Source organism: Phyllosticta citribraziliensis (assembly GCF_038025025.1).
Source record: "Phyllosticta citribraziliensis strain CPC 17464 chromosome Unknown J3D65scaffold_15, whole genome shotgun sequence".
NCBI classification, from domain to species: Eukaryota; Fungi; Ascomycota; class Dothideomycetes; order Botryosphaeriales; family Phyllostictaceae; genus Phyllosticta; species Phyllosticta citribraziliensis.
This window is the reverse complement of record NW_027117352.1, coordinates 393035-412462: the sequence shown is the minus strand read 5'-3', so window position 1 is coordinate 412462 and position 19428 is coordinate 393035. Positions and strand designations below refer to the sequence as shown.

Genomic DNA, 19428 nt, shown 5'->3' with positions numbered 1-19428 from the left:
ATAGCTACGCAGCACGCAAGTCCAAAAAAAAAAATTAAGGAGGAGAGGAGAGAGTGGAGATAAGGACGTGCAGTGTAGGAATCCAGATCCCACTGTCACCGCCGCCGCCGCCGCCTCCTCCGCCTCTGCCGCCGCTGTAACTAGAACACCGCTCACGCGCAAGTCCAACTCCGCGGCGCAGAGTAGCTGTCCGTCCCACGGCGAAGCCAGCAACAGAGAGGCGTAGCCGAGTCCACGCAGTGCAGACAGCAGACGCCGTCGTCGCGACCAGCAGCCGGCGCTCACGACACACAAGGCCAGGCGCAAAAGAGTTGATGCAGAAGGAGTGCATTTGTATCTACCCCGTATCAAGTAAATGAATGGGGAAAAAAAGCAAATGAATCAGACCGGACCCAATCGAAAAAGCAAAAGGCCATGTAATCAAGCCGCCGTCAGAAGAACCAGCACCACCACCACCGCTCGCATCTCTCACTCGATCACTCCCACCACCATTACCATCGCCGTCAATGCCATCAATCAGTCCTTCCCGCAAGTTTCATCGCCCCGCAAGTCCGCCTTCAACTCCGTTTTTTGGTGTGAAAAAGAATAGCCCGTCCAGCCGCGGCCGCCTGCCGCCCGTTGTCGTTACCGCAGTCAATGTTGTTTTTGTTGGGTTTTCGTGGATTCTGTTAAAGTACAGTGGATGGCCGAACCATCAAGCCCGAGTCGGGAGGCAAGGCCGAGAGGAAGTGTCGGAGCAAGGTGCTCAGATGTACCACATCGTGTAGTCGGCGTCAGGATGCATGGCCAGCAGAGGGTAGACTTCGGTCGGGGTCTTGTCCTCGGTGCTGGATTGCTTGCCCTTGGCGCCGGATGCGAGCTTCTGGGTGCCCGTGCCAACGCTGCCCTTGCCGTCCTTCTTGCCTTGACCGGCCATGAGGTCGGTGTGGGCGTGGGCGCGCTGGGATGCGAGATGAGCGTAGTAGACCGCAGGGTGAATGGAGACAGGCGTGGTCGAGCGGATGTACTGGAACGAGTGCTCAAAGACCAGCTGGTGCAACTCATCCGCGGTCATGCCAATCTCGTTGTGGAGAACGGTGTAGTGGACTGGGCGCGCAGTTCCCTTGATGGCCGAGTGCGCAGTCAAGTAGAAATCGAACTGGTAGGGGTGGGTGACTCCAGTCTCGACCAAGCAGCCGGGCTTGGGGTTCTCGGTCCTGTCACCGTGACCCTTTTGCGGGAAAAAGCGGACGTGGTGGCGCTTGCTGGCGACGACGAGGGTGACCTTGGTCTGATTCTTCGGGTCAATGTCCCTGAAGAGCGCCTTGAGGTCGCGGAGCTCCTGGTTGAGAAGCTCCGGGTACTGGCCCTCAGACACGCCGTCGCGGAAGTAGATGACGTTGTCCGGCAGCTTGCCCCCATTCTTGCCCATCCAGTGCCTGACCATCTTGCCGAGAAGGTTGTTCATGTTGTACGTGGTGATCATCTCAACACGGAAGCCGTTGGTCTGGACTTGAGCGGCGTAGCGGGTCAGCTCCTTGTTGAGCGACATGGTGATGGCCGCGTAAGAGCCAACAGTGCCGTCCTTGAGCGAGCCCGGAGCCGGGTGGGAAACGTCGGCGCCAATGCACATCATGGTCTTGCCGTTGCCCATGCCCTTGGACTGCTTGATCAGCGTTGCCGCGGTGCCGACCGCCTGGGAGGTGAATCCACCCAGCTTGGCGTGGAACTTCATGCAAACGTTGGAGATGTACTGGTCCTGGCACTTGGGGATGTGCTGCGCCTGGATGACTTGAGAAACAATTCCGTAGCGGCACTCGCACATCTTCTTGATGCGGTTGTAGGTGTCGGCGTTTTTGTTGAGGACGATGAAAATGAGCACCTGGGGCCGGTGCATGAACTTGTTGCCAGTGCCGTTGAACGCCGTCTCAACCGTCTGGACCAAGTCTGGCGAAGTCTGGCTCAAAAGGGCGGGCATGCGCGCTTTGGGGTCGATGGAACCGCCGTGCTTGACGTAGACTTCGGAGAACCTCTGCATGAATCGAGTGACGAGAGGGGCCTCGGGCTTTTGCGTACCATTGTGGATCACCATCACACCCCACGACTTGAGCGTCTGCGGGGTTGGGCCCTTGAACTTCATCTTGTCGATCCTCCAGCGACCGGTGCCGGCGTCACGAGGGGTGATGGAGCTGTTTGCAAAGTCGACCTTGGGGACAGGGAGCTGACGGGCCTTGACAGACACAGGGTTGCTGTCAATCCTGAGACCCCAAGAGCGGAGGATGGGATCCTGTCCCCAGTTCAGCTTCGACAAGCCCTGCTGGATGTCCTTCCAGCGGTCGGCCGGGGCCTTGACGGCGAAGTTGATCATCTTCGAAGTTTGGTTGTCCGAGAGCTTGAAGGGGTAGCGCTGGTTTTCCACGATCTCGCAGAAGTCGAGCGGCATGATCACCGACTGCTTGGTCATCTGGACGAGCGGCATGTTGGGCTGGATCTTGACTTGGTACTTTTGCCAGAAGTAGTCGGCGATCTTGATTTTCTTCTGCTTGCGCGAGCCGTCGGGCTGGTGATCAGTGACGTCCATGACGAAGGAGCTTGAGAATTTGGGCAAGATCCTGTCGACGATGAAGACAGGCCTGTTGCCCTTCTCATCCGTGCGATGGGTCATCTCAACCGAGAGCTTGGACAGACGCTTGCACTCCCTCCTGAACTTGGACCGATCCCAGCCCCCGTCGACGGCTCCCTTGAAGTCGTGGGACAATTGGCCAGGGTTGCTGATCTCGAGACAGTGCTGAATTGCGATGGCGAGCTTCTGGGCCGTCCAGAACGTTCCGTTCGAGACGTCGACATTGACGGAGAGACCAGGCGTGTTGAAGGCAGAGGTTGTGATCCTGATCGAAGAGAAGACGCCCTTGAGGGCTTCGATGCCGCCGCCGAGAGGGACACGAGTCTGACCCTTGGAGAAGAAGGACTTCTTGATGGCAGTCAAGTTCCTGGAGGGCGTCTCGCGCATGAGGTGGTCCATGAAAAGAACAGCCCTGTGAGCAGGTTAGTAGCTGCAGACAATCATTCGCATGAAATGAGGAAAGACTTACTCGATGATGGAGTTGTCAAAGCCGACGCCGCTTTTCAAGTACTGGCTGAGGGCGACGAAGTTGACCTTCTTGGTGAAGCGGACAACGACGCGGAACCTATTCTTGCCCTGGTGCTCAGGACGAATGTTGCGCTGGCGCTCGGCATCAAGGTCGACCATGAAGTTCTGCTCCGGAATCTTCTTCTGGAACCAAGCGATCTTGTTGCCGTCGAAGAGCCAGCCCTGACCGAGCTTCCTGGCCACGGTCTCGGAGTGCCAGATGGCCTTGATGAGACCGCGCTTCTCGTTGCCGGAGCCGATGATGACCTCGAGAAATGTCAGTGGCTGGTGGAAGGGCAATCGGGGGGACTTGACTTACATCGTACTGGCTGACGTTGTCCTTGGGCATCTCAATGACATTGAAGTTGTTCAAGGTGACGTTGGACTGGGTGCCCAGGCTGTTGAGCTTGGCGGGACGCTTGGGGATGCCGGAAGGATACTCGATCTTCGTCCAGTTAGCATTTCTCGCGTCTTGCTTGTTGTCGCGCCAGTGGTCTCCAGCCACGACACGAAGGGGCTTGTTCGAGGACGACATGGTGACAGAAAGTGATAGAAAGTTGGTAAAGGGGTTGATAAATTGGGACAAGTCGTAAAAATGTGGGTGAAGATGTTGGTTGAATGGTTCGAGAGAGGTGTGGATGGGTGAAGAAGCGAAGGCTCGGCGAGGGGATCGAGAGTCTTTATGGCGAGCGAGGGCGTCCGAGCGGCCAAGGCAACACTCCACAATCGGTCATGGGTCCATCTGATGGAGCACGCAGACGTGACAACGCCCAGGCGGAAGCCGAAGACGGAATCACGAGCAGCCGAAGACGGAACCTCAGACCAATGGAGTGTAGGAGCCTGGCAGACGGGAGACATGTGGAAGGGCATGTGGAAGAGAGAAGGACTTGTGGGAGAGAAAAGAAGAAGGAGCACGTGGGACAAGAAGGACATGGGACAAAGAGCTTGGACTCAAAGTGGGAAAGGACTTACACCACGAAGAGCGAACCAGGCGGCGAAGCCAGCAGCATCACCAAGGTTCTTCGAGTTGACCTTCATCTCCTCCTGAGGACGGTTGGGCTCGGGGTCACGGTTACCGTCGAACCTGGGGAGCGACTGGGGAGTGCCCGAAGAACGGTCACCGCCAGCCGGCTGGGTGGAAACAGCATTGCTGGATGCTGCCGTGGAGGTGGCCTCAGAAGCACGACCGGCCTGCTGAGCACGACGCTTGGAGGCACCAGCCATTTTGGATCTGATGACAGAGTCAGCATGTGTGCAGTGTGATCTTGATCCGAGCGTACTCACAAGTGAAGCTTGGTAGTTTTTTTGAAATGTGATGCGGAGTTTTTGGGTGGCCGAAGCGCGATGTGGAAAGGCTCTCACGACGAGGTGGTTGCTGTATGAAGAAGCTGGTCAGCATTGATTGATGATGATGATGAACAGCGGAGGATGCTGCAAGTAGGCAGCCTCCGGATCATGAGAGTCGTGGTTGGGAAAGTGAGGATGTGGGTGATGGCAAACTCCCGGCCTAGGCGGAGTCGGCTCAAACGCTGCGCCAGTGGCAACACCGAGCACAGGTGAGAGCGCAAGACCCGTCGGAGCGAGAGTTGCGAGCGGATGTGAAGGAAAGGCTGATCTGAGGCTGCTGCTGGAGGCGAGCCGTAGAGAGGACTGTGTATGGAGGAGGGACTTACCGGAGCAACGGAGCTGGGGTGCGATGGAGTGGAAGGAAGCGGTGATGGAGGACGGTGAGGAGGATCGAGATGCGATGATGTGGAAGGCTGGAGTTGGAAGGGGAGCTGTAGGTTGTTGGTTGTTGGAGGGTGGATGTGGATGTGGAGGGTGGAGAGGAGAGAGTGTGTGGAGGAAGGTTGGGGTTGTTTTATAGAGGGACGCGGTGCTGAACGCCCGGACCACATGGCGCTGCCCAAACCGGCAGTCAGGGTACTCACGGCGGGCTTGGAAGTCGCGCCTAGCGCCCACAGTATTATGGACTTGGTGATATTGGACAGCGACCCAGAGGCGTGGGTGCTTACCCATGAGGATTTGAGCAGCATCAGGAGCACCAGGATGAAGCAGAGAGGACAGTGAGACCCTGAGAGACAGGAGACTACGCGATTCATACTTACACCAAGCTCTCTACAGCTCCTACAAAGCACATCAACATGGGCCTTCAGTTGCTGGAGGGAGCCTACCCAGTACTGAGGAATGAAGCCAGACAGACACAACGGTGAAGACCATGGCCAGGAACCAGATCGTGGGGCCCATTCACCGCTCTTCGCCTTCACAAAGCTGAAGCCAGCAGCTGCCAGACTCAGATCGTACACGGCGCAGACGGCGAGACAATCAACACCAACTTCAAGCTCAAGAGCGCGCCAAAGAGCCCAGTCCAGCAGGCGGACATTCCCATGGCACATCTCTACAGAGCTCCGGCAGCGAGCAGTATCACTCCACGAGGGAGATCGCAGCAACACCACACGCAAAAATCCAGTCCCGGACACGAGAGCGCGAGACAAGAAATTGGAAGAAGGGCTGGTATACCAATTCGCAGAGAGCGAGAATGGCGAGATGGGTTGACGTTGCGATAAGCTTTCGCGACGGAACCGCTGACACGGGGCGGCCCCACTTCAGGAATAGCTTCCGAGCCGCTAGCGTACCGGCTTCCAGAACGTCGGGAACGCGATATCGCTAACGGGCTCCAAGTGCCGAGAGACGTCAACCACGCGACAACCTTTGCGCAACACATTGAAGCGAGCGGCGAGGCGGCGGAACGATGCGGCGGGCAGGGCGAAACTGGTCTCACGCGGCATGAGCTCTACGCCCACGCCTTGGGCGGACGGAGGACATACGCAGGCAGAGATCTGGAAGAACAAGGCGCAGATACCCAGCCAGGAGGCTGCAAGCATGGCAAGTGCTGCGTCGATGGCTGTGGTCCGGCAAAAGGGGGAAATCCTGGGCGCATTCGATTGACAAAGGGCGCCGGAAAGCTGCATACTACGTTAGACAGGACACGAGACAGGGCAGCTGTTGGGAAATTCCAAGAAGCCGTGGGCTACAGGGAAGAGGGAAGAAACGGCAGAGTCTTCGTTGATACTGTACCGGCAGATGGAAAACACACGCTTTTGTCGCGGGGGCTTTCAATTCGTATGCGGGACGCATTGACGGGGCAGTGGTCGCAAACGAGTGCGTAGAGGCAGGCATCTATGAAAGGCCACCGACGCAGCGCGGCAGATCTATTTCTCTAACGTCAAAGTCAGCGGCGACACTTTCGGGGCAGGAAAAGGTAGGAATGTTGTACAAACCAGCGCTTCCGCACTCCGCTCATGATTTGACCTTCGCGCACCAGCTCTCAGCATCAAAATCACGTCTTCTACGGAGGGTTCAATGAGCGGCATGTATTCCCATATCTTCAGTGCTTTTGTTTGAGAATAATGTACATGACAGCCCGCCGAGGCATATCAAAAGCACGCCGCCGACGCCATGAATCCTCCAAAGTGCAAGGAAACGCCTTTCTTCGAACCCCAACCCCGTCTTGTAATAGGTCCATCCAGCCGTCTCATTTTTTTGGATCCAGTTCGAGTCGGTCGTGGCGCAACTTTCCAATGGTAGAAAGAAGGAAAAGGAAAACTCCACCCGCGGTTATGAAATGGGAAACGATAAGAGGGCCGCAGGAACCAAAACCCACTACAAGACCGAGGTCATGCGGTGCTGCAAGCCCTTGACAGCCTCCACAAGTGCAAGCTTGGCCCTGATCTTGAACCAATCCTCAGGTTTGTCCCATGCCGGCATACGCCTCATGGTCACTGCTGAAGGTTGAACCACCATCATTGCACCAAAGTAGTGGCCTCGTCGCATCTAGCGAAATTCTTGATCGAACACGAGGTCTTCGGCTGTGAGACGCTGTCTGTTTTGCTCCTAGCGGTAATATGGGTTACCTGCGGCGCCATTAACAGGTGAGTTGGCAAACTGTGGGTTAATATAAATACCATTCAGCCCGCCCGGCTGCTGCTGGCCCCACGACGGCGGTCCACCGCCCATGCCGCCAAAACCTCCGGGAAAGCCCTGCTGCGGTGGCGGTTGCGGGCCAGGGAAGCCCGCTCCTCCAATGGATCCGAGGGGCACTGGTCGCTGAGGCGGAGGCCAGCTAGGCGGCAGCTGCACGGCACGCAGCACGTCGACTACCCGTTCAGGCACAAAGCGCACGCTGTTGTACGTGTGCGCTGGAGGAATGATGCTGAGCAGGAAAGTAATGTCGCGAGAGAGCGGAGCTGCAGGGCCGCCGGCGCCGCCCTGGGGATTCACAGAACCGTCGCGCTGGATATTGCGACCTTGTGCCGCGAGACGGCGGCCTGCCGCACCCTTGAGCGGAGACTCCCCACGAGCCAACTTGCGCGGTTGCACCGAGTCATTGTCCGAGTCGTCTGGCTGGAAAGGGCGTTTTGGCGAATCGCGGATCGCTTGCGCTTGCGCTGGCATTGGAGGAGGACGGGGAGATCCAACCGCCGCAGATGTGTTGATGGGCAACGGCTGCTGTTGAGGCTGTGGAATCGGCTGGACAGGCTGTGGTTGCAGCATCTGCTGAGCTTCGGCGGGCGGAGGCTTGGGCCGGGCTTGCGTAAGAGGAGAAATGATGTGCCGGATCGCAGTCGGGTCGAAAGTAGGCTTCGAGTAGCGACGCGAAAAATGAGAGAGTTGCGGGTCCTCGGGGAAGAGCTCGGCCATGCGCTTTTCGAGCTCCTGGATCTGGCTCAACTCGCCATAATGAGATTCGTATTCGTGAAAGAATGCATAGATCGGCTTGGCCTTGGGGAGCGTCTCTGGCTTTTGCGCCATCCTGCTGACCGTTGTCTTGAAGACGGCGCGGGCATTCGTGATGTCGTTCTTAGCGATGAGGTGCTTCAAGTATTCGAGAGCAAACTCCTCGTCCTCAGGAAAAAGCTTCATGCCACGCTCCAAGATTTTGGTTGCAGCCGGATCGTTGTAGCAATGGTGTTCAATCAGGGCACTGGCCACGTAGACGTCGCTAGTAATACGACCAGCCTTTCGAGCATCTGCAAAGACTTGTCTGAAGCCGCCGACCTTGTCTCCAGGCTTTCCTTTGCCTTGGATCCTCCGCATCGCTCTTATCAAAGCGATCCAAGCAAAAGAAATCGTCCGCGAGAGAAGCCTGATCTGAGCCTCATTGCCCTTCTTGATGGCTTCGACCTGAGCCTGAAGGGCAGCCTCCTTTGCTCTCGACGCGGGGCTAGCCTCTTGGTCGTCATCGTCATCGTCTTCCTGGTCATCCTCTACGCCATCATGTTGCTGGGCAGTCTCCTGGACTCGGTTGATCATTTCCGTCTCGCGTGCCTGAGTCTTCTTAATCAGGGCATAGAGAGCATCGAGGACTTTCTGGTACGGCTCGCGGACCTGCTCGCCCCTGCGAATGATGCTATCCTCGCCTTCCTCGTTTGCAGTCGTGATTTCAACCCTGTCGGCTCGCTTGAATGCGAGAAGGCAACTCTCCGCATTGGCCTCGCAGCCTTTGTCGAGGAAGTCTTTGCCTTCAGCTTCCATGCCGTTCTGGAAGCAAAACTCGGCGGCTTCGTACCACATGGCTGGCCAGAATCGGAGCGCCATCAACGCCTGCTTGTAGACGAAAATGACTCTGTTCTTGAAAGCTGCCGGGTCTTCGTCCTTCAGCACCAGGGGGTCCTCCTTTTCCCAGGAAATCCACTTTTTCCAGATTTCGACTTGTTTCGCATATTCACTGTCACCGTCGAAACCGGGAGCAGGCGGAAGCTTCGGGAGAGTTGTCCTTCTCAGATCCCTGGTGATGTTTTCGAGAGCAACAATCGAGCTTCTGGCGGTCATGTAGGCCGGAGACTTCTCCTGGAGGAACTTGCGACCCTGTTGCGTCGCTGTTAGCCCGTTTCTCCATTCAAAAAAAGACCGATCGTCTTACCGTGACCTTGTTGAGCCCCATTTCAAAACGATCGTACTGCTTCCAGAGGGCCGTGACTGCATCAGTCGGGACGCAGATGGCTCGTTGGTACGCCTTACGCAGCAAGTCCATCTTCTGTTGATCTTGCCACGTGCTGCCTCCAACATTTCCCGGACCAGACTCGACAAACTCGACAAAGTCCTGCCAAAGCTGACCGGCATCCTTGTCCAGGCCGACGCTGCTGAGGACAAACTCGTATGCTTGCGAAATGGTCTGGCGAGCGGTTCCGGTAACGTCATTGATCAGATTATTCCGGCGGCGGATGTAGGTCAAGTAGGTTGCCCAAAGCTGCAGGTGGGGGACTTGAAGAAGAGACTCATTGAAGATGCGCTCGACGGCGTAGAAATTGTTAGCCTGCAACTCCATGTTTGCGTATTCAACCCATTGCTCAGCCTGTCATTGCATCAGCCGAGTACATCACTCAATCACCATTGTAAACTCACGGCAGTCGGGAAAATCTTGAAGAAGCGCTGGTACGTCGCGCGAGCCTCTTCCAGCTTGTCTCTCCTCCGGTACTCGCCGATCAGGTTCAGCCACGAGTCGATGTCACCTCGGGGATCTTCAGCAACCCTGTCTTCAAGTATGCCGATGCGGTCTTGGGGCAGGCGGGCCTTTGTCGAAGGCGCAAAAGTCGTCGCCGGCGCACCATTTCCAGGCGCCGAAGCCGCCGCCGTCGCCTGAGCCTGCTGCGACTGATTGACATTTGAAGGGAAATCAGTAGAGGTAGGGACGGGAGCAGTGTGAGAGGCACCATTGGAAGCGCCATTAGAAACACCAGAAACACCAGTCTGATCTTGTGCAGCAGATGCGTTTTGTATTGGTACATTTGATGATGATGAAGGAAGTGCATTGACTGGAGTCTGAGAAACAGAACGCTCTGGCGTATGCGAAGAACCCTTCACTGAACCCACAGCTCCTTGGGCCGTCGTTTGCTTCGCAACAGGAGTCTCTTCCTCGTCGTCCTCGTCATCAACGACAAACCCACCCATTGTCCGAGGAGGCTTGACTTGCTGCTTCGCGTCGGGATTGGCGGAAGCGACGCGCGACGGCGCCTCAGAGGCGGACTGGGAAGGGGTCGGCTGCTCAGAAGCCTGCGGCGCAGCTTCAGGATCGGGCACAGCTTCAGGATCGTAGGGCGCCTCGTTGGGGATGAGGTTGGACGGATCGTAGTCTTCGTCGTCGTCCTCGACGGGCGGCTGGGTCTGCTCCGGCTGCTCATTGTCTTCTCCGTTGCCGTACGCAGTTGCGTCGCCCGACTGCAGCGACTGCAGGAAGGCCATCTCGGCGCTCATGTCGGCCATGACTGCGCGAGACTCGAGGGAGCAGCAGAATGGGGTGAGGAAGGCGTCGGCGAGCGACTCCTAGGTGCGCGCGTGCTGTCAGTCAGGCCAGGTTAGTCTGAGTCGATGGAAACCGAGTCGGAGGCAGAGTCAGGTGGGAGGGTGGAGCGAGACGGCTCAGTTCTTTGCAGTGGTGAGGTGAAGAAAGGTGTCAGTCGACCGAGTGCGACTGTCTGGAGGCGGTGGTCGGGGACGGTTGAAAGCTCGCAACGGCAAAACGTCGGCGCGCCAGCTCGGGCCTGATCGTCGTCACCACAGCGGAGCTGCCTGGATCCGGTTCGACAGATGCACCGCCGCCAACTCCACCACGCCTGACAGCTACCCCTCCCCGGATCAGCCCCCAAGAGCTCGACGTGTCGCCCCGTGAGCCGCCACTGTCATTGGCTTCACCTGCTGAAGACATCGTCGTCCGCCGTCCTGCCTGGGCCCTCCTCCGAAGACCAGAACCTCCCAGCTCCCGCCGCCATGAACCCCCAAATATCGCTACCTCGCCATGGCGGTCCCTCGAGCAACTTTGGCGGAACCGCCCCAAGCAACCGGCGCCAGGGCATCAAGATGCCTCGATTCTTCAAGCGGCTATTCAAGTTCCCGCAAATGGACTTTGAAATGGCAGTGTGGGAGATGATGAGCTTAATAATAGCTCCCAAGAAGGTGTTTCGCTCAATATACTACCATGTACGGCAATCCGCTCCCCATATCCTACCGAAGCTGTGTATGCTGACTCTTGCACGCAGAAACGTGAGACCCTGAGCTTCTTTTACGTGTGTTCTGCAAACCGCGCCCGCCGCTGACCATCTCATTGCTCCGCAGAAACGAAGAACACATGGCACCGGCCAGACCCCAGCTTTACCTACCTCCTCTCCTTCTTCCTCATCCTGACCTCGCTGGCGTGGGGTCTCGCATACGCCGACGGATTCGGCCGCACCATGCGCATCATGCTCGTCTTTGTCTTTGTACACTTCATAGGGCTGTCGCTGGTCGTCGCAACGGCATCATACTTCCTAGTGGGGAGACTGCTAGGCCCGGGGGTGCCAGGCCTGCCAGGCAGGCGGCGACAGGGGCTGTTCGTGCAGCCCGGAGACGGCGAGCAGTTGGAGTTTGGGTACTGCTTCGACGTAAGGCCCAACCCGTCAGCGCAAACACTGAGACAAGAGGCTGACATGCGCGCTGCCAGGTTTCCATCCGCGCATTCTTCCCCGTCTGGGTTTTCCTCTACGTGATCCAATTCCTCTTCATGCCCTTGATTGCCCGCGACTACTGGGTGTCGTCCCTGATTGGCAATTCTCTCTATCTCCTGGCGTTCGGCTACTACGCCATCATCACTTTTCTGGGTTACAACGGTACGCAGCTGCCCACTGCGAGAAATTGCAAAGAACAGAAAGAGAAAAAGTCCACCGCTGACACAATGCGCAGCCCTCCCGTTTCTGCATCACACCGAGCTCCTCCTCGCGCCCGTCGTCGTCTTCGCCATCCTCTGGTTCGTCAGCCTCTTCGGCTTCAATCTCCCCAAGCACCTAGCCCCCGTCCTATGGGCCGGCGCAAAACTACGCAAAGCCGTATAATCGCACAGTCGACCAATCTTTTCCCCGAATCCTCGAGCAGAGAAAAAGAAATTCCGCATTGCAGGCGCCTTGTCGTTTAGGGAGGTGGGCGGAGGAGTTTTCCGGGTTGGTATCCATTTATTGTACTATAGGTTTTACAGGCGCACAACTACCACCCAATATCGTCATCATCTTGCGGATGGTTTTACAAAAGTACATCTCTAGTGACGAAGCGAATGTCTCGGGGTGCGGACATGCCGGGTGCAGAGGACGAAGGAAAGAGGAGTGGAATCTTTCCAAATGCAGAAAAGCGAAAATGATCATCTCTACGCTGTAATGCAGACAACCAACAAGGCCCCCGTCTAAATGGTGACGCGCATGCGCTAACGATGCGCCAACCAACCAGCCAGCCCATACGTACATACATACACACACACAAGCACGCGTGCAAGAGTAAAAATTGATTGGAGATGGAGAGACGTGCGTCGCAGCTTACAGATACCTCTTCTGGAAGACCTCCTCGTAGCACTGGATGGCGTCGCCCTCCTGGAAGGCGTTCCAGCCGTCGAAGCCGAGGCCGCACTCGGTGTACTTGGGCATCTCGGAGACGTCGCGCTTGACGTTCTTGAGCGAGGAGAGGGTGCCTGGACGAACGACGGGGTCAGCTACACAAACCGTACTTTACGCAGAGAAAAGCAAAATAGGGGAAGAAATAGGACAGCGACGAGAAGACGTACCTTGGTAAATGACGTCGGCGCCTCGGAGGACCTTGACTTTGCTGGTGCGCCTGACCATGCCGTTCTCGACGCGGCAGCCGGCGATGCGAATCGTGCGGCGGCCACCGACGTTGATGTCGAACGCCTGCAGGATCTTGAGCTCGCCCGTGACCTTGTGCGAGACGAGCGGGGCCAGGCGTTCCTGGAGGACCTTCTTGATGTCGTCGACGAGGCGGTAGATGACGTTGTTTTCGAGCAGCCGCACGCCGTGGTAGCCGGCCAGGCGACGAATGTGCTGCGGGATCTCGACGTTGAAGGCGACGACGTACGCCTTGGCCGCGGATGCGAACTCGATGTCGAATTCCGTCACGGGCCCGACGCCCGACCGCGCGATCTTGGGGCTCACTTCGTTGTTGCCGACTGTCATGATGTAGTCGTGGCACGCTTCCTCGGAGCCCGACACGTCGGCCTTGAGGACGAGGGGCACTTCTTCGCGCTTTTGCTTTTCTTCGCTGCCCTCCGTCGTCTTTTGCATCTCCGCGACGTGTTTTTCGGGGTTCTCGATGCCGGCTTTGATGGCCTTGGCGATTTCTTCCTGCCTTTGCGCCTCCTTCTCGCGCCGCTCGTGCTCTTGACGGCGTGCCTCTGCAATGGCTTCCATGTCCTTGGCCATCTTTACTCTTTCCTCGGTGACGGTACGGTACTCGATGGCTTCGTTGGCCCTTTGCTCGTTCGGTGCCTCCAAGAACTCGTCTCCGGCCTCTGGCTGACCACGCCAGCCGTCAATCTCCGCCGGCATGCCAGGGCCGACGCTTTCCACCTCCACGCCGGCTTCATTGCGCATCGTCCGCACTCGAGCAAACGTTGTACCTGCCACGATGATGTCACCCACCTTCAGAGTACCGCGACGGACGAGCAGCGTCGCAACGCGACCCCTCTCCTTGGTCGAAGCTTCGATGATATGGCCCTCCACAGGTCCAGTAGGATCAGCGCGGTGGTCAAGGATTTCCGAGAGCAAGGATGTCGCTTCCTCCAGATCTTGCATACCCTGACCCGTCTTTCCAGACACTGGAATAGCTTGGATCTCTCCACCGAAATCTTCCACGTAGATGTCGTGGCGGGCAAGATCCTGCTTGACTCGCTGAATATCAGCGCCTTCTTTGTCAATTTTGTTGATGGCAACAATCATAGGCACGCCAGCCGACTGTGCGTGCTTGATTGCTTCCTGTGTCTGTGCCTTGACTCCGTCGTCTGCCGCTACGACCAAGATTACAATGTCTGTTACGTTGGCTCCGCGCTGCCTCATGTTTAGAAACGCCGCGTGGCCAGGGGTATCTAAGAAAGTGATAGTTTTCCCAGCTGAGAGGGGCACGTTGAAGGCGCCAATATGCTGGGTGATGCCACCGAACTCCGAGGCTGCAACAGAGGACTTGCGCAGAAAGTCGAGAAGAGTGGTCTTTCCATGATCGACGTGGCCCATGATTGTGACGACCGGCGGACGCAGTGGAAGCGCCGACCTGTCTTCAGGTTCTGGAGTTGGATAGAGGTCCATGTCTTCTGGCAAGGGAGGAATGGGCTCGAAATTGTACTCCGCGGCGATGAGACCGGCGTTTTCGGCGTTGAGAATGTCGTCGTGACGTACATCTTCATATCCAAATTCCTCCATTTTCTTCAAGAGCGAATCTGCTCGGACCTTCAACAAATTGGCAAAGTTGGATACGGATATGTACTCGGGAAGGTAGAGTGGTGTAGGTCTGTCAACCTCGCCCTTTCTTGCTTCATGCTCTTGCCTCTTTCTGGCCTTGCGCTCAGCTTTGGCCTCCGCTTTGATGCCGCCCTCGAGATCAAAGCTCTCATCACTAGTCTTGAACGATCGCTTATCTTTGCGTTTCCGGCGTCCGTCGTCAACTTCTTCCTCATCCTGTGCAAACCTGCTAGACCTAGACTTGCGCTGTGGCTCTTCAGGAGGCGGTCTCCAGGGTGTCCGGTTTGATGCTGACGCTGGTTCCTCAGTACGTGTTTGGGCTCCCTCGGCAGCCCTCCTCGCAGAAGTTTCAGCCCACGTCTCTCCACCCCATGAAATTTTGAATCTCGAGTTTGGTTCTGGTCGCGAAGTTGACCTTGGCTGGGCGAATTCAAAGTCTTCGAAGGATTCCGTGGCATTGGCATTTGCGGTAGGTTCAGCGGCCGTAGAACTTTCTTGCTGCGTCGCCAAGGATGGCCTGGGCGCTGGCTGTGGTGCTGTAAAGTCAAATTCCTCAGTCTGATCAGATGCTGCAGGCAGTGTCTCCGGTGGAACTGATGCTCCATGTGATGCTCTAGGACTTGGCACTGTTCCGGTAAAGTCAAAGTCGTCCGAAGGATCGTGATACTCTTTCGTCTCCGGGGCTTTTGTATCCACGTCCGGTTTTTGTCGCAATGCTGACGTCGCTCTTGGAGCTGGTATTGTCCCGGTGAAATCGAAATCTTCCAAGGGATCACTATGTTTTTCTTCCGAAGCAGAATTCGAATCTGGCGCCGCTGGTGTCTCATGCGAGGCCGAATTCGGTCTCGATGATGGAGCCGTTTGGGCAAAGTCCAATTCGCCAGAAAGCTCTTCCTTTGACGTAGACTCAGTTTGCTGGGTAGCATTACTTTGGTGTGTAGGCTGTTCATTAGACGCCCTGCGACTATAATCTCCGAAATACATTAAAGAGTTGTTTCCAACCCCGGACGGAATGGGTGCCGCGGTAGATTTAGGCGGACCCTTCGATGCTCCGGAGGTCGTTTGCTTCTGTTGAGAGCTTTTCGATCCCAACCGCGCCAGTATACTAGAGAACTCTGGGGAATCGTATGCTGAAGCTTTTTGACCAGCTGGCCCCGTAGGATTGAGGAAGGACATTGGCTGAGAATCTCTATCGCGAGGCCTCCTCGACGCATGTTCCTTGCCCAGACCAATACGTTGTCTACTGCGATCTCTGGAATGGTCCTTGGGCTGAAGATGTGACCATGTGGATGTCCTTTCAGGATCGAATCTGGAACCTCTTGGTGGATCTGGAGAGGCCCTGTAGCGAATTTGGAAGTTTGGAGCCCGTTGATTTGAAGCATCTGTAGGGATAGGAAGTAAGCTCATGTTGTTCCATCGATCGCATCATCGCTGCACGGCAATGCTCTAAGCAGCAGCTTACCGGATGTCGCCGAAGGTCTGGGTGTTTTTTGAGTTCCTTGTCCTGCTTGGGTAGCAACTTCAGATGTTGGGTCGCTTTTACCGCCACCGGAATTTGGTTGTGTAAGGTTTGAGGTTGCTGATTGCGTCGTTGCATCGGCCGAGGACGACGACTGTTCGCTCTGTAGCTGTTGTCTTGCCACGGTGGACCCTCTTAGCACTCCAACGGAGTCCATGAAGCTCAGGTCGTCTGAAGCATCCCCCGGCGATGGTTCAGCTGATTTCTGTGCCTCCGGTTGCCCGTTGGGCGTATCCGAGGGGTTGTGTGGCGAGGCATGCGTGCTGGCGGCATCGCGATTCCCTTCTGTCGAGGATTGTGAATCAGACTTGATGGGACCATCGGCGTTGAGGGCTCGGGCGAGCCCGGAGGTTTCGCGAATCTGGAGCGGACTGGTGCCATACGGTGGAAGGCGCGCAGGGTTGAGGGCAAGACGACTAGCACAGAGGGCGCAGACGCTGTGAGCTTGAGCAGCCTTCGGAGCTTCAGCAGATGAAATCGGAGAGAGTTTGGTGGACATACCCTCAATCTTTGCCTCCGCATAATTGTTGCAGCGAAGCGAGCTAGATCTTGTCGCGGCGCATGAGAGTAGCAGAATTTCCACGTACAGACATCCAAAGCGCAATGCAACGAGGTGGAGCTGGCCGCTGAGCTCGAGAGATTTCCCGTAGCCACGAGTCAGTCGGGCTTAGCTAAGCCGAGGATCGCCAAAATGCTTCCACTTTACAAATTCCGCGTCTGATTGGCCGCGCGCCCCTGCACCCCATTCTATTCTCTCTCCTTGTCTTTGTCTGCTTCAGTCATGCTTGAAACGATGAAGCGAATGCTGAGGAGAGGGAAGCGGAACTCTTAGAAAATGATGATGACTTCAAAGCCAAAGCGCCGACCTGAGGGTCACATGTCAGGTGGCAGAGGCCTGAGGTGGCCGGGGAAAACCTCAAATTCCTCTCGAGAAGGACTGCACGGATAGAGACAGATACTGTTTGGCCAAGACTGTGTCCTCCACGTAAAAACGCGTTGGCGACAAACAAAACGAGCAAATGTGGCTGACCTGGGGTGATGGGACGCGCCGCACAGCGTGACAGCGTGAGGACGGGACCTACCTTAGCAGGTGGCGCCGCGAACCACCGCTTTGAGCAGACTCGACACCCACCAGCAATCCACCCATCTCATCTTCTTCTCCACCTCTCCCCATCGCTACGTGCGCCAATCTGCCGCGCCTTCCTGTTTTGCGCCACCTCTCGACCCTCGCCCTCGACCTCGACCTCGACCTCGACCTCGGCCCTCCGTCCTGGCCTTAGCCCTAGCCTGTCATGCCCTCGACGCGACCTGCTGCTCCACGTACACGACAGACTCATGAAATCCCAACTTGGACTGCCCATCTCAACTTCTCTATTCGATTCATCATGAACCTGCCCGCGCGGGCCACCACCATTCAGGATGCCTCCCAGGGCACCCTCTTCTGCGACTTGCCTCCGGAGATGCTCATGTCTATTATTTCCCACGTCGACAACGAGGCAGACTTACTGAACCTCTCCCTGGTTTCAAAGCAGATCAACACATTGGTGCAATCCACTCTGTATGCCAGGTATCTCAACTTCAACATGTGGTACTCGCGCTCGATAACTCCATTCCTTCGCAACATTCTCAAGAACGAATCGCTCGCCCGCGCCTGCAAAAAAGTCGATTTGGGAAATTGGATGAACACGTCCGCATTGTGGGAGCCCAATGACGCGGATGATCTCAAAGAATTGTCGACTGAAGACTTTGAGTCATTCGCCAATGCTGCCGAAAAGACAAAGATCATCCAGGCCCGCGATGGCACTCGGAAAATCAGACCTTTCTATACACAGCCCGAGGACGATGATCCATGGGATTTGGAACCCAACATCGAGACTGACGAAAACTACCTGCGGGCCTTGTTGACCGGTGTTGAAGAGCCGCAGGTCATCCTCATGCTGTCCTGCCTCCCTAGAATCGAAGAACTTTGCCTCAGAGGAGTCGACGACATTGAAGAACCAATTTTCTGGTCCCGGATGGCCTCCATCGCAGGCCCCGGCCTCAACACCTTGAAGAAGTTGACTTTGAGTAGCGCGCCTGATGGCTCATGTATCGAATTTCACGGCCTTGAAGATGTACTTGGGCTGCCTTCCTTGCGAGAATTCAGAGCCCTTTCGGTTGTGGCCGAAGAGAATCGACTAGAGCCGCAAGATGGTTTCGAGCTCCAGGAAAAGTCGATTTCTCTTACCCACATCGTCTTCGAGGATGCTTCTTTTGGCGAACGCGGCATATCTACTCTCATGGCAGCCTGCAAGCACCTGGAGTCCTTGACTTATACTGTCTGCTCCGATAGGTACGAAGGCAATGCCAGGCCAGGGATGCATTTCACGCTTCCACAACTGAAGAAATCGCTTTTGCCACACAAGAAATCGCTGAAGCACCTCACGATCGACATGAACAAATGGCCCTACGTCCACGACTACAAGATCATGGGGTCTTTGGATCAATTTACCGCACTGGAAACCCTTGCCATTGACTATGGATCCTTCCGATGGCACCCCCCAGATCAATTTCTGCCAATGAATGGAGATCCAGTCAACGTCGCCGAATCTGATGTGCACGAGGCGAACATTTCTCCGCCACTCCCGACCTCTCTTCCAAGCTCTTTGAGGGAGCTGACTGTTCTTTACGCACCTTCAATCGTTGTAGAGAGCTTGATGGCACTTCAGGACACGCCGGTGGATCGCTTGCCATTTCTCAGTCGCATCTACATACATCACACGACGTGCATGTTCCAGAACTATCCGCTACGTCAGGCTGTTCGTGACTTTTTAGTCAGTGTCGGCATACACTTTTTCACGAGCCACAAATACCCCAGGAAGACCTTGCACGACGAGCTGATTGAGAATGGGGACTATTTTCGAACTCGATGGGATGGCGACAAGAAACAGTACATATCTGCGCCAGCAAAATGGGACCCAATCGATCTCGATGAAGAGCACGACCTCTGCACCTACCACTCTCAATTGGAGCACGAAGAATCGCTGTTCATGCCACACTCTCCGGGATCAGACGCATCAGACCAAGATGATTTCCTTGGTGCTATTCTAGACATCCACGGCATCGGCCCCTACATGCCCGGTTTTTGGGGTGACGATGATGAGTTTGAGGACGAATACGGTTTCAGCGAGGATTTTGATGATGAGGAGGAGCTCGACGACGAGTTCGACGATGATATAGTCGACGATGGGGGCAGCGTGGACAGTGACCCAACGTGGTAGCTCTTGGGTTGCACTCTCGAATCCTCCTCTTCTTGCGGCTTGTTGAACCACTCGCCGGACGGCGTTCAAATGGATTGGTGCGGGGTAACTGCGCTCTGTTGGTTTTGGTCTGCTCAAGCCTGACCTGTCTACGGATAGGTCTTGGGTCATGTACTTTACAAAAGTCTTGGAATGATGGTTGTCCTTCTCTCGGTCTATTCTTTGGTGTCATTATGTCATGCTGCAGAGTGAAGATGCGCTGCCCTATGCTTTGCCAAGATTTTCCGTCCATTCGCT

General features: G+C 56.1%; 5 protein-coding genes across 5 annotated transcripts; 2 read left to right on the top strand and 3 right to left on the bottom strand.

The window, feature by feature from the left end:
- Positions 1-315: 315 nt before the first annotated feature.
- On the bottom strand, positions 316-4755 carry J3D65DRAFT_641587 (Piwi domain-containing protein). Its single transcript, XM_066801903.1, has 5 exons — positions 4394-4755; positions 4082-4340; positions 3429-3554; positions 3072-3376; positions 316-3014 (listed from the first exon to the last, which is right to left on the bottom strand). The coding sequence occupies exons 2-5, from the start codon at positions 4331-4333 to the stop codon at positions 746-748; spliced, it is 2952 nt and encodes a 983-aa protein (XP_066650265.1). The 5' UTR covers positions 4334-4340; positions 4394-4755; the 3' UTR covers positions 316-745.
- Positions 4756-6906: 2151 nt separating this feature from the next.
- J3D65DRAFT_161315 (half-A-TPR repeat-containing protein) lies at positions 6907-10467 on the bottom strand. The gene is made up of 3 exons (XM_066794171.1): positions 9515-10467; positions 9033-9464; positions 6907-8977 (listed from the first exon to the last, which is right to left on the bottom strand). The coding sequence occupies exons 1-3, from the start codon at positions 10370-10372 to the stop codon at positions 7004-7006; spliced, it is 3264 nt and encodes a 1087-aa protein (XP_066650264.1). The 5' UTR covers positions 10373-10467; the 3' UTR covers positions 6907-7003.
- A 409-nt stretch (positions 10468-10876) lies between these two features.
- On the top strand, positions 10877-11973 carry J3D65DRAFT_672286 (UNC-50 family protein; the record flags this gene model as incomplete). Its single annotated transcript, XM_066803471.1, has 5 exons — positions 10877-11086; positions 11146-11172; positions 11230-11526; positions 11586-11751; positions 11825-11973. 5 exons carry the CDS (start codon positions 10877-10879, stop codon positions 11971-11973), a joined length of 849 nt encoding a protein of 282 aa, XP_066650263.1.
- A 471-nt stretch (positions 11974-12444) lies between these two features.
- Positions 12445-15357, bottom strand: J3D65DRAFT_648535 (uncharacterized protein; the record flags this gene model as incomplete). The annotated part of the gene is made up of 5 exons (XM_066802397.1): positions 12445-12596; positions 12690-14337; positions 14362-14758; positions 14789-15263; positions 15303-15357. The coding sequence occupies 5 exons, from the start codon at positions 15355-15357 to the stop codon at positions 12445-12447; spliced, it is 2727 nt and encodes a 908-aa protein (XP_066650262.1).
- Positions 15358-16997: 1640 nt separating this feature from the next.
- On the top strand, positions 16998-19359 carry J3D65DRAFT_641572 (uncharacterized protein). The gene has a single exon (XM_066801902.1). The coding sequence runs from the start codon at positions 17185-17187 to the stop codon at positions 19150-19152; it is 1968 nt and encodes a 655-aa protein (XP_066650261.1). The 5' UTR covers positions 16998-17184; the 3' UTR covers positions 19153-19359.
- The last annotated feature ends 69 nt before the right edge of the window (positions 19360-19428 follow it).

Excerpts from the sequence above, each read along its gene's own strand:
- J3D65DRAFT_641572 (XM_066801902.1), top strand. The coding sequence starts at position 17,185 with ATGCCCTCGACGCGACCTGCTGCTCCACGTACACGACAGACTCATGAA.
- J3D65DRAFT_161315 (XM_066794171.1), bottom strand. The coding sequence starts at position 10,372 with ATGGCCGACATGAGCGCCGAGATGGCCTTCCTGCAGTCGCTGCAGTCG. Across the intron at positions 9,465-9,514 it reads TCAAGATTTTCCCGACTGCC|GCTGAGCAATGGGTTGAATA; the intron begins GTGAGTTTACAA and ends ATGCAATGACAG. Across the intron at positions 8,978-9,032 it reads TGGGGCTCAACAAGGTCACG|GGTCGCAAGTTCCTCCAGGA; the intron begins GTAAGACGATCG and ends GCGACGCAACAG.
- J3D65DRAFT_641587 (XM_066801903.1), bottom strand. The coding sequence starts at position 4,333 with ATGGCTGGTGCCTCCAAGCGTCGTGCTCAGCAGGCCGGTCGTGCTTCT. Across the intron at positions 3,555-4,081 it reads CCTGGTTCGCTCTTCGTGGT|ATCGAGTATCCTTCCGGCAT; the intron begins GTAAGTCCTTTC and ends AACTGGACGAAG. Across the intron at positions 3,377-3,428 it reads ACAACGTCAGCCAGTACGAT|GTCATCATCGGCTCCGGCAA; the intron begins GTAAGTCAAGTC and ends ACATTTCTCGAG.